The sequence below is a fragment of the Oncorhynchus tshawytscha genome, unplaced genomic scaffold (assembly GCF_018296145.1).
Source record: "Oncorhynchus tshawytscha isolate Ot180627B unplaced genomic scaffold, Otsh_v2.0 Un_scaffold_7589_pilon_pilon, whole genome shotgun sequence".
Lineage (NCBI taxonomy): Eukaryota > Metazoa > Chordata > Actinopteri > Salmoniformes > Salmonidae > Oncorhynchus > Oncorhynchus tshawytscha.
The window spans coordinates 759,657-772,421 of NW_024609826.1; the positions used below are offsets into that span (position 1 = coordinate 759,657).

Below are 12,765 nucleotides of genomic sequence, written 5' to 3' on the forward strand. Positions count from 1 at the left end.
CATCATTATTCCAATAATAAAGTAGTATACATGTGAACAACTACATCTATGTATCTTGTCATTTATATGATTATCTTTGCAAATTATTTGAGTATTTTATTGTGTAAAATTATTTCCATTCAGACTGTACGGTACATTGGAAATTAATCGTATAATTCATAAACCAATTTCATCCTAAAATAAATATAGAGTTGAAGTTCCCGTGCAGTAGAATTTCCAAATTTCTCCCCCAAAGATCTGCAAGCATGTCCACTACCGGTCAAACGTTTTAGAACACCTACTCATTCAAGGGTTTTTCTTAATTTTACTATTTTCTACATTATAGAATAACAGTGAAGACATCAAAACTATGAAATAACACATATGGTATCATGTAACCAAAGAAGTGTTAAACAAATCAAAATATATTTTATATTTGAGATTCTTCAAATAGCCACTCTTTGCGTTGATGATGGCTTTGCACACTCTTGGCATTCTCTCAACCAGCAACACCTGAGGAGTTCCCACATATGCTGAGCACTTGGCTGCTTTTCCTTCCTTCTGCGGTCCGACTCATCCCAAACCATCTCAATTTGGTTGAGGTTGGGGGATTGTGTCAGGTCAGCCCTTACACAGCCTGTAGGTGTGTTGGGTCATTGTCCTGTTGAAAAACAAATTATAATCCCACTAAACCCAAACCAGATGAGATGGCGTATCGTTGCAGAATGCTTTGGTAGACATGCTGGCTAAGTGTGCCTTGAATTCTAAATAAATCACAGACAGTATCACCAGCAAAGTACCCCCACACCATAACACCTCCTCCTCCATGCTTCACGGTGGGAAATACACATCCGTTCACACACACCGCATCTCACAAAGACACGGTGGTTAGAACCAAAAATCTCAAATTTGGACTCCAGACCAAAGGACAGATTTCCACCGGTCTAATGTCCATTGCTCGTGTTTCTTTGCCCAAGCAAGTCTCTTCTTGCTATTGGTGTCCATTAGCAGGGGTTTCTTTGCAGCAATTCGACCATGAAGGCCTGATTCGCACAGTCTCCTCTGAACAGTTGATGTTGAGATGTTACTTTAACTCTGGGAAGCATTTATTTGGGCTGCAATTTCTGAGGCTAGTAACTCTAATAAACATATCTTCTGCAGCAGAGGTAACTCTGGGTCTTCCGTTCCTAAGGTGTTCCTCATGAGAGCCAGTTTCATCATAGCACTTGATGGTTTTTGCGACTGCACTTGAAGAAACTTTTAAAGTTCTTGAAATGTTCCATATTGACTGACCTTCATGATTTAAAGTAACGATGGACTGTTGTTTCTCTTTGCTTATTTGAGCTGTTCTTACCATAATATGGACTTGGTGTTTTACCAAATAAAGCTATCTTCTGTATACCCCCCTACCTTGTCACAACACAACTGATTGGCTTAAACGCATTAAGAAGGAAAGAAATTCCACAAATTATATTTTATCAAGGCACACCTGTTAATTGAAATGCATTCCAGGTGACGACCTCATGAATCTGGTTGAGAAAATGCCAAGCGTGTGGGAGCTGTCAGCAAGGCAAAGGGTGTCTCTTAGAAGAATCTCAAATCTCAAATCTATTTTGATATGTTTAACACTTTTTTGGTTGTTATTTCATAGTGTTGATGTCTTCACAATTATTCTACAATGTAGAAAATAGCAAAGATTAAGAAAAACCTTGAATGAGTAGGTGTTCTAAAACTTTTGATCGGTAGTGTATTTGTTTGGTACATGTGGAAACACCCTGTACATAGTGTGTTGTGGTGAATTACACATTACTAATGTAGGAGGTATGCATCCTATGGCCTGATTTGAGATTATTTTTTTTATCTCTATGAAGGATACACTGTATTGTCAAATGTGTAATGAGGTAGAAAACACGCTACTCTTAGAATATGTTTTATGCAATTTAATACTGTATAAAAATGTATGTTGAAATGTAAAATAGATTATATTTTGAACATTACATTTTATATTGTTGCATTTGGGTATATCAAAATATATTTTTGCTAATGTCTTAATACACTATAATACTTAGCAAACCAAATAGATTTATTTTACAAGCACTTGACCACAAATGTAATCCATTGATATTCACAGCACAGGAGGTTGGTGGCACCTTAATTGGGGAGAAAGGGCTTGTGGTAAGGACCAGTAGTGTAAAGTATTAAGTAAACATACTTTAAAGTACTACTTAAGTAGTTTTTTGGGGGTATCTGTACTTTACTTTACTATTTGTATTTTTGGCAAATTTTACCTTTACTTCACTACATTCCTAAAGAAAATAAGGTACTTTTTACTCCATCATTTTTCTTAGCACCCAAAAGTACTCATTACATTTTGACAGGAAAATGGTCCTATTCACACACTTATCAAGTGAACATCCCTGGTCATCCCTACTGCCTCTGATCTGGCAGACTCACTAAACACAAATGCTTAATTTGTAAATTATGTCTGAGTGTTGGAGTGTGCCCCTGGCTATCCGTCAATAGAAAATAAAAATAAACATCTGGTTTGCTTAATATAATTAAGTTGGAATGAGTTATACTTCTACTTTTGATACTTAAGTACATTTTAGTAATTCCATTTACTTAAGTATATTTAAAACCAAATATGTTTAGTCTTTTCTCAAGTACTATTTTACTGGGTGACTTTTACTTGAGTCATTTTCTATTTTCTATTAAGGTATGTTTACGTTTACTTAAGTATGACAATTGAGTACTTTTTCCACCATTGGTAAGGACTGGAGTGGAATCACTGGAATGGTATCAAACTCATGGTTTCCAGGTGTTCGATGCCATTCCATTTGCTCCGTTCTGGCCATTATTATGAGCTGTTCTCTCCTCAGCAGCCTCCTGTAATTCCCAGGTATGATGAAGCACAAAAAGGGTTTGCTGCAGATGGACAACCTGGACTGGAGGGAAAATGTGACGTTTGAGAAACAAGCCAAAGAAAGGCAGTAAGGAAGGTGTCTTAAAATCATTTTGTGGGTGAAGAAAATGAACATCTATGATCCATCAGAATCTGACATTGGTTAAAGATCCAATACAGCCGTTTTTATATCATTATCAAATAATGTCTGGGTATTAACCTTGATGTAATAGATTTCCATTCAAATGGTCAAAAAGAAACAAATGTTTTTTTTTAGCAAAAAACTATTTCTCAAGCAATATTTTGCTAGGACTTAGTGGTCTGAGTGGGAAGGGGAAAACCTGAAAACTAGCTGTTATTGGCAGAGGTTTGGAACTGTCTTTATTATTGGTCTATTAACTAATTTACCACCTGAAGATGTCACCATGGAAGACGAAACTTCACCCATGCAAAACCTGCTGATTAAAAGGTCCCGTGGAGATTGTATTTTCAACCAGCAACAATCAGGAAATAACACGGATCACATTTTATCACTCTTTTACGGTGTTAGTTTCATCTGCTGTTGTTGTACAATATCATACAAAATACAGAAAAAAATGAATTTGGACTGCGTTTAGAAGAGGTGCAATGATCAGCGAGATAATAATTGTAGCTTTCTAACCAGCAGAAGTCACCAGCAGAGGTCATTAAACGTCCATATCAGAGCTATCGATGCATTAGTATAGTAGTGCGATTGCTTTTGTCTGTTTTATTGCTGTGAATGGACCACTGGCTAACGTTGGACTCAAAATCTATGTAAAAAATTCCCTGCCATACTACCAATTCAGCAATGCAGTCTTTACAAGGTAATCTGTATTCGTTAATTTTGATAAATTCTGAGCCAAACACTTATCGACATGTGGCTGGTACAGTCTGAATGTGGTTGCTTATTTTCAGCTGACAGCTAGCTTGCAAGGAAGCTAGCTAGGTGGGTAAACTAGCTGAACCTGTTTGTTGTTGTGATTATCTGTTAGTTATAACGAGTCATACGATTTATTGCTCAGTTTTGTGCTGGAATAAACTGAAAGATCTTGCAAGCCAGGCGATTTGATAGCGTTGTTGTTTGGAGTGTTCTCCAATGTGTCCCCTTGGCCTTGCCTTAGGCTAGTCCTGTGAATGCCAAAGATACTGTAAATAAGACCTATTTTGAGTTTGCACCCACAAACCAAGGCTTAGCTGGCTAGCTACTGCTGTAGTATAAATGCTACAACAATCTTTATTAAGATTTGTCAGTTTGGACCAGTCAGTCAGCTCATAATCTGTAACCTATTTCGTCAACAGGAGAGAATCAACACCTGTGGATGTCACAAGTCATTGATTTGATGGTGTCCAGCTAGAGCTAGCTACAGCTATGTCTGTCGCCTCTCTCCTGCGAAGTGCCATGAGGTAAATAACCCACTATAGTACTTACATTATCATACTTACATTATCACCTGCACTCAGAATTGATTTTGTGAAAAGGACCACTGTTGTTAGTGATGTAATGCATAGTTTCCAAAACTTGGTCCTGGGGCCCCCCTGGGTGCATGTTTTGTTTTTTGCACAGGCACTAAATAGCTGATTGAAATAACCAACTCATCATCAAGATTTGACCATTTTAATCAGCTGTGTGGTGCTAGGGCAGAAACCAAAACGTGCACTGGGGGGGGCTGAGTTTGGGAGACCCTGATGTAATGCACAGCAGGCTCCCTTTGGACTTCATAGTGATCATAGTGACAACCCTTTATCCTCCCTCTCTGGTCCATGTTGTTTTTCAGAGTGGGGAACAGACATGTCGCAGCACATTTGGTCCATCAGAGAGCTCTTTCAGGGGCAGATGCTATCAATGCACTGAGACCTTTCTACTTCGCAGTGCATCCAGACTTCTTTGGCCAGCATCCCAGGGAAAGGGTGAATGATTATGTCCTGTCGTAGTTCAAAAGAGCAATAATGTCCATGTATCATAGAATTATGTCGTAGGGCAATTCCACGGCGACTTAACAATTTCCATTCAACATTTTACAAAAACACATTTACTTGAAGAACAGTGTAGATGCAGCATAAACCGTCATTCTGTTTCCAAACTTTGCATCTGCACTATTATTCAAGTAAGTGTGTTTTTGTAAAATATTCAGTGGTATTTGTTAAAAGTAGTCCTTGTGCATAGAGTTGTATGGTTTGTTTAACTTTGCATTCATTGTTTTTTTGTTTGACATTTTAAATACATTTAAAAGACATTTAAAATATGAGCCTCAGAATCATTCTGTTATCGTGGAATTGCCCATCAAAACGTCCTTTGTGTAATTCTCTTCAGGAAGTGAATGAAAATTCCCTCAAGAGACTCAATGGTTATTTGGAAAACCTTCAGAAACCGGGAACCCGCTCAGTCCAACCAACAAAGCTCACCTTTTATGTCAGGGAAATAAAGGAGAAGGAAGACATTCAGAAGGACGTCCTTCCTCCTGGTAATGTCCTTTTATCCTGCTTAAAATGTAGACTATACAGTATTGGTGTTTCTTGATCATTTGTTTTTTTCATACCGTTTCCTCTGAGAGAGTGAGTATTATGCATGGATGCATTCCAAATGACACCCTATGCACCCTGGTTAAATGTAGTGCACTATATAGAGAACATGCTGCCATTTGCAATTTAGATATTTTTTTGTGACTGACTATGTTTGTAATACATTTGACCACATTTCCCAGGGTTCCGTTCGGTCAGCTTCACTCTGCAGACCAAGGATGTCCTGACCACCGTAATGGACGTGCTGAAGTCCTGCAGTCTGTCCACAGAGCACATGAAGGGACTGAAGGCCAGCTCAGAGTCACCCAAGAGCCAGCAGCCAGTGGCTGGGCATGGGAACCCTTTCTACAGGCCCATCAAATGGGACAAAAGCTACTACAGCTTCACTGGCTTCAGAGACCCAGAGCAGGAGCTGAAGCAGGCCAAGAAAGTAGAGCCCACACTAAGGTACTGTATAATGACCACCTAGCCAAAGCAAACAGTAACTTATGTATGTAGAATGACATAGACATTAGCATTGCTTTAGCTTGATCACTTTTTAACTGCCAACTCAAATTCACAGATGCATTCTGAAGACTGGTTTAAATAGAAACAAATGATCTTGCTGTCTTTGTCACTGCCTGTGTACTTGCGTTCCTCTAGTTGGCTCATTCCACTCATGCCTTGAGAGAAGTGACATGCTCAACAAGCGAGCCATTGGTCTGTCTGAAGAGTTTGTCTCTCTGCTGCAGCTTGTGGCTGAGAAACCATGAGAAGGAGGCTACGAAGAAGCAGAACGCCAGTGTCCCTCGACGGGAGGAGCTGAAGAGACTCAAGAAGGAATTGTGTCAAAAATTTGCCTTGGAAGATATTAGGTAATCATCAACACTCTGAACAACAGCTGTTCCATTCTAATAGAAGAAGAAAACATTGGTGAGTTTCATTAAGTGCATCAACTCCCATGCAGATAGAAAATGGTGCAGAGATGCATAGTAAAAATCGAAATGTCACATGCGCCGAATACAACATGACTCTGATGCACAGTGCTGGTCCTATGAAGTAAAGTGCATAGACCCTTCAGCTTCATAGGGTGCATGTTTGAGTGAGTTACTGTTTGACTGGGTTCTACTGGCCTGCGGTACAACAGAAGGTGGTCAATGTAATTCCAAAGTAACGTATTATCAATGTTCTGGAGACTTTGAGCCTCCTGGGGATCTCTGCTCCCACTTGAACACCTGATCTGAGGACAATACCTCCTCCCTCCTGCAGGTGGCAGCGCAGCTGGGGAGTGACTCACAGATGCTGTCAGCTCCAGAGTCTGAGCCGTCTCTCCCAGCAGAACCCTGAGGCTGTGCTCAACCTGCGAGGTATACACACCTGGAAGAGAGTCAATAAGGGTCTTTGTCTTAAGAGTGGGCTTGAATTGTTCTATTCTGTTGACATTTTAAAAGATGTCCTGACTGACAGAGAATGATGAGTGAATTAAAATGATGTATGGTAAATTACTTTATGCATTCCTTATTTTCTTTTAGGACACACTATAATATTCACTGACCAATCAGGGATGAATGCCTCGGGTCATGTGATGCTGGGAACAATGGATGTTCATCACCAATGGACAAAAGTATGGCACATGTTACATTTCAGCTGGAAAAGTTACCAGTCTTTTTTATTCTCCTGTTGCTCATGTTCCGTGTTTGTTTGTGTGTGCGTGTGTACATGTGTCCTAGCTGTTTGTGAGTCTCCCCAGCTACCGTAGCCTGCTCCAGCAGACAGAGTGGCTGAAGGAGAGGATCAGCCATGTGTTGGGAGGTATTCAAGTAACTAACATAGAGAGACTGGGACCTGTACAGCCTATAGAGGAACACTGCAGCATCCTCAACACCTTCCATAAGAGACTACTGGCCCGACGCCTAGCCCTGCATCCCAGGAGCCTGCAAGGTCTGGCCATGACCCTGGAGAAGTAAGAGACTCTTCCCTATCCACCCACACCACAGACCATGTACCCGACTGTCTACCAGTGGGCCAAAATACTCTGTTTATGCAGCACATTCCTGTTCAAGGGTGTGATTTTGATGCTACTGTAATACCAGTCTGTAGAGTGGGGGTCCCGAATTGCACTGAACAAAAATATAAACGCAATATGCAACAATTTCAATGGTTTTACTGAATTCATATCAGGAAATCAGTCAATTTGAAATAAATGTATTAGGCCCTAATCTATGGATTTCACATGACTGGGCAGGGGCACAGTCGTGGGTGGGCCCGGGAGGGCATAGGCCTACTCACTAGAGAGCCAGGCCCACCCACTGGAGTACCAGGCCCAGCCAATCAGAATTAGTTTTTCCCTGCAAAAGGGCTTTATTACAGACAAAAAATACTCCACAGTTTCATCAGCTGTCCAGGTGGATGGTGCATGTGAAGATGTGGAGGTCCTGGGCTGGTGTGGTTACACGTGGTCTGCGGTGGTGAGGCCAGTTGGACATACTGCTAAATTCTCTAAAATGACATTAGCGGTTTATGGTAGAGAAATGAACATTCAATTATCTTGCAACACCTCTGGTGGACATTCCTGCAGTCAGCATGCCAATTGCATGCTCCCTCAACTTGAGACATCTGTGGCATTGTGTTGTGACAAAACTGCACATTTGATTGTCCCCAGCACAAGGTGCACTTGTGTAATGATCATGCTGTTTAATCAGTTTCTTAATATGCCACACCTGTCAGGTGGATGGATTGTCTTGGTAAAAGAGAAATGCTCACTAACAGGGATGTAAACAAACAAATGTGTGCACAACATTTGAGAGAAATAAGCTTTTTGTTCATATGGAACATTTTCTGGAATCTTATTTAATCTCCTGAAACATGGGGCCAACACTTTGCATGTTGCGTTTACATTTTTGTTCAGTAATCATTTAGCCGTGGGACGACTTTTCCTGATGGCCGGGGGGCCGGAACATCGTTATAAATCATTTGGATCCCAAACAGAAAGAGTATTTCACAAAAGCAGAATAATTTCAAACCTTGATTACATTGGGATAGGATCACATAAGCCTTGCTATTTATGTGTGGGAAGAGATTTCTTAAATTAAAATCACTTTGAGATTTTTTTTTTGTGATTTTAGTATTTTATGTCCAACAACAACAATTCCCAAAAACGTTTTTATTATTATTATTATTATTGATTTATTTTGCTCAGAACTTGGAGGGCCAAATGAAATCACCGGCGGGCTGCCTAGAGGGGAACCTGGTGTAGAGGCATGTGAGAGATTCCCCGACCACTGATGTACCTGTGGTGTTTTGTCCCAGTGACCGCTCCAGCCCCAGCCTGCATGAGATGGGTCACTTCGTCATCCCAGCCACCTGTGAGCCCAGCAGACTACAGACTTTCCTCCAGAGCATGGCCTGGGAGGCCCGACAACGAATCAAACACAGGAAACAGTGAGTGTCTGTCAACCTTGTCTTCCTGCCCTCCTACTTCCTACATGTCTGTGTACGTTGTTGTATTGATTATCCCTCGGTCTGTGTGTGGCTAGGCGTGCTCTGTGTGTGACCCTGACCTGTGTCCGTCCCCCAGGCTGCAGAAGGAGGAGGAGGAGGTACTGCTCCACTGCCTGGAGGCTCTGGCCCTGAGGAATCTGTCCAAGGAGCCCAGTGTCAGACACAACCAGATGATCCCCTGCTGCAGGCGGTTGCTGGAGGAACGCTCCCCCCTCATGGAGGGCCTCCGGGTGGAGGTCTCCCACTTCTACTCTGTCATGCAGGACGGGGACTTGTGCATCCCCTGGGACTGGCAGGGCTGAGGGGACAGGGACAGGGGACATGCTGCAGCACGCCTGGTTGAATCAGACTCCATGCTATCCTCACCATGTCTACCACCAAGCTACACTGCAGCTGCCTCACAGAGAAACAAACCGACTGACTCTCACAAGGTCAATCACGTTATCCTTCTACTGGAGAGGACAGATAAACAGACATACTCTTTTCACACTATTGTGCTGAACCAGGGCCCGGTTTCCCAAGAGCATCTTAAGGCTGAGTTCATAGTTAGAACCTTCGTAGGAGCATTGTTAAATCTCTGAACTGTTTTCCAAAGCCATCCTTACTAAAGTTGCACTTGAAAACGCTTGTTATTTACCGTCTGCCTCAGATCACTCCGAGAACTGCTAGTGTTATTTTTCCCTTCCACTAAACATAGACTCAAGATGCTTCTCTGTCTCTCTGTGACCACCGATAACTTCACAACGATGTTGACTGCAAATATAGAGTTGCCAATGCCTTTGCAATCGTTAGAAACAACCAAAGGATTAAAAAAAACGATATGACTGCATTCAGATATAAATAGCCTACCTACCTACAGTACAGTCTACATAGGCCTATATTTCCATTAGTTTTATTTATCTATTTGGCATCTGTAATTTCTGCCTTTTATATATTTCATGATGTGTCAAATCTTGATTTAGTACATTTATTATAGGGTAAGCATTAGAATAAGATCACAGTCGCACTAGCTGATCCGTCGTCAGTATTGTGGAATAATTATCATTTTAAGGTAAGATATTAATGAAGAAAGCTGATCTGAATTCTTTCAATCTTTGGCCATTGTAGGAAAGGTGCATCGTTAAAACACTCGTAAGCCTAAATCCCATCGCTATCGAGAAGCCAGGCCCAGTACTGTGCTGGCTTGCATACGTTCTTTTCATAATGTCCTTTCCAGCACATTCCAGTAACTATGGTGGATAGGATGGGTAACCAGACCAGCTCAGCTTGGTTTAGTAGTGTGAAAAGGTTTGGTCAGAGCAGGCTGGTGCAATAGTTAGTTTGTATTAACCAACAAGAAGGCCTAGTATCTTGAAGTCAGTGTTCAGGAAGGTGTGTGTGTGAATAAACCAACACAGAGGAATAGTATCAATATTTTCATTAGGGGTGTATGAGGGAAAACAAGATGTTTGTTAATGTAGTACAGTGGCACTTTATATTGATTGTGTTATTTTAATGAACATTTTGTGGAGTAGTATTTCCGAGACGATCTAAGAAGATGACTATTACACTTATTCAAATCTATTACACTTGCCTTTAAACTGTACAGAAACACACTTTGCTATCACAAAAGAAGAGCTAAGAAAAGAAATGGCTCGGTATTATGAGCTGTCTCATACGATGACCGGAACGGGAGACGGCATATACTGTTGCAGTGTTTAAACTCTACACTAGATGGTGTGCTCTAAACTCAGTATGGGGTTCATTGGTTTTTGTAATGAAATATACATTTCCGAGTGAGATTTGATGTTCTGGTGTTTCTCAGAGTAGGAGTGCGGATTTAGGATCAGTTTGGCCTTTTAGATCACAATAAAAAAAAACATTACATGGACAGGGGAGACCTGATTCTAGATCAGATGTTTGATACATAGAGCCTATGGTTAGTGGTCTACTGTAGGTTGATCTTGACTGAAATGGGCACCAGCTATTAGAAGAAGAGCTAAAGTACTGGAAGTGGATCCCACCACATTGATGCAGCTCTCGTGCGATGGGACAGTCAAATGGAATGGAGACTTCATACTGCAAGATCAAGTAATACTAACTGCATCAGTTACCTGACTAGCTAGAATACTGTCGACAGCTGGGAACAATAATGATTCATATATGTTTGTTTTTACCTCTTAACTTTAACACAACCAATACCACAGAATAAAGACCTGCTAAAAGATGGATCATTGATTTAATCTAATATCATTTAGAGATGCTAAATGACGAATGTAAAATGTCCATGACTATTGCTGGATTAACACTATTTTCAACATTCTTGTTTTGTTTGCCATTGTCCTTCACAAAGTGTGTTGTAACTTGTTGCAGAGCTGACTGACTCCATCCCTAATCAGCTCTGTGCTGAACGGTTGTCAAAAGCCAATCTGATCCAAACACACCCATTCATAAACTCTACATGAACATGTGGATGTCTCTCTCACTCTCCCAGAGTGATAAATGTGTGTTGAATTAGACGATATGAAGTCCCTCCCTCCTCTGTATACTGAGCCAGAACTATATAGATAGATCATGTGTTTATTTAAATCAGTGGTCAGAACAGCCTCTTCAAAGAAACAACAGATCATAGATCCACCATCACCTGTCTGCCTGTCGGTCTGACTGTCCAACTCCTAGATTCAGGGCCCGTAAAAAGTAGTGCACTAGGGAATAGGGTGCATTTGGGATGGACCCTGAGGCAGGGTGGGATGGATATTAGCAGAGTAATGCTTAGCTTTTTAGGAGACATTAATAGACAGGGGAGGTTGTGTCAAATCAAATCATCAAATCAAATTTTATTTGTCACATACACATGGTTAGCAGATGTTAATGCGAGTGTAGCGAAATGCTTGTGCTTCTAGTTCTGACAATGCAGTAATAACGAGCAAGTAATCTAACTAACAATTCCAAAAAAAACTGTCCTGCCTAGCATGGGGTTGGCATTCTAGCAGTGCTGGTGTTAGTCATCCTGCCTCTTCATTGTGCAGGATATGGGTTTGGTTGGTTTATGGCAAGCTGATCCTGATCGGCCACTTCCTCCTAGTTAGAGAGGAACCCCCTCTGAGTTTGAGTGTTGCCATAAAGCCATAGAGGTCATGATGCTAAATCAGACTGTTTTGAAACAGGAAAGCCTTTAATGATTTATACCTGAGCTCCCACTGTTGTTACCATACCTCCCCTGATCTAACATAGTCTGGGTACCAGTCTTCAGACCTAACATTCCACTCCTTCCCACTCGTCTTTGGCAAATGACAAGAGTGGCAAGGAATCGAATGTTATTACTGAACAGAGACAACAACCAGGCTAGCTCTAACGCACTGTTATTACCATACTGCTCCTGCTCTGATGTGTTTTCACAGACCTGGGAGGGGGGCGTTCACTATGAATTATCCCATTTCATCATGACAAGAGGCGGCGACCTGACCAGCGCTTGGCCCTCTTGTGACTGTGGTAAAGGTTTTAATCAAGTGCAATAAAGTTGGCCATTATTCTGTAAAATAACAAGGGCCATCAATATCTTGAATGTCAAATGAAAAGTAATGGGAAGACAAACATGCTACCTTTCCTGTTATTTAGGTTGCTGGGACAATAACTTGAATGTCCCTGGCTACTTCAAAGTAGATCGTATTTCTGGTTCTGAACTGAATGTTATGATCATAATGCCAGGATGTATTTTCTGGTTACTAAAGGAAGCGAGATGACGCTGGGAAAGAGAGTAGAGTGATCAGAAACATTCAGTTCAGAACCAGAAATATGATCTACTTTGAAGTAGTTTACCCACTTTTGGACTTTTGATTTGACATTCAGATATTGATTGGGGCTTGGTAGAGTATTACTGGTGT

The 12,765-nt window shown here is 41.1% G+C and overlaps 1 protein-coding gene across 3 annotated transcripts; it reads left to right on the forward strand.

Annotated features, from left to right (window-relative positions):
* Positions 1 to 3,548: 3,548 nt before the first annotated feature.
* Positions 3,549 to 11,110, forward strand: tcaim (T cell activation inhibitor, mitochondrial). Of its 3 annotated transcripts, none has more exons than XM_042319132.1 (11): positions 3,549 to 3,726; positions 4,202 to 4,306; positions 4,678 to 4,810; positions 5,214 to 5,364; positions 5,605 to 5,869; positions 6,154 to 6,276; positions 6,671 to 6,768; positions 6,934 to 7,025; positions 7,132 to 7,364; positions 8,711 to 8,842; positions 8,979 to 11,110. In XM_042319132.1, the coding sequence occupies exons 2-11, from the start codon at positions 4,272 to 4,274 to the stop codon at positions 9,202 to 9,204; spliced, it is 1,488 nt and encodes a 495-aa protein (XP_042175066.1). In that variant the 5' UTR covers positions 3,549 to 3,726; positions 4,202 to 4,271; the 3' UTR covers positions 9,205 to 11,110. The 3 variants fall into 3 exon arrangements, with proteins under 3 accessions (XP_042175066.1, XP_042175067.1, XP_042175068.1); XM_042319133.1 differs by lacking the exon at positions 3,549 to 3,726 and adding an exon at positions 3,770 to 3,848; XM_042319134.1 differs by lacking the exon at positions 3,549 to 3,726 and adding an exon at positions 3,893 to 4,050.
* Positions 11,111 to 12,765: the final 1,655 nt, after the last annotated feature.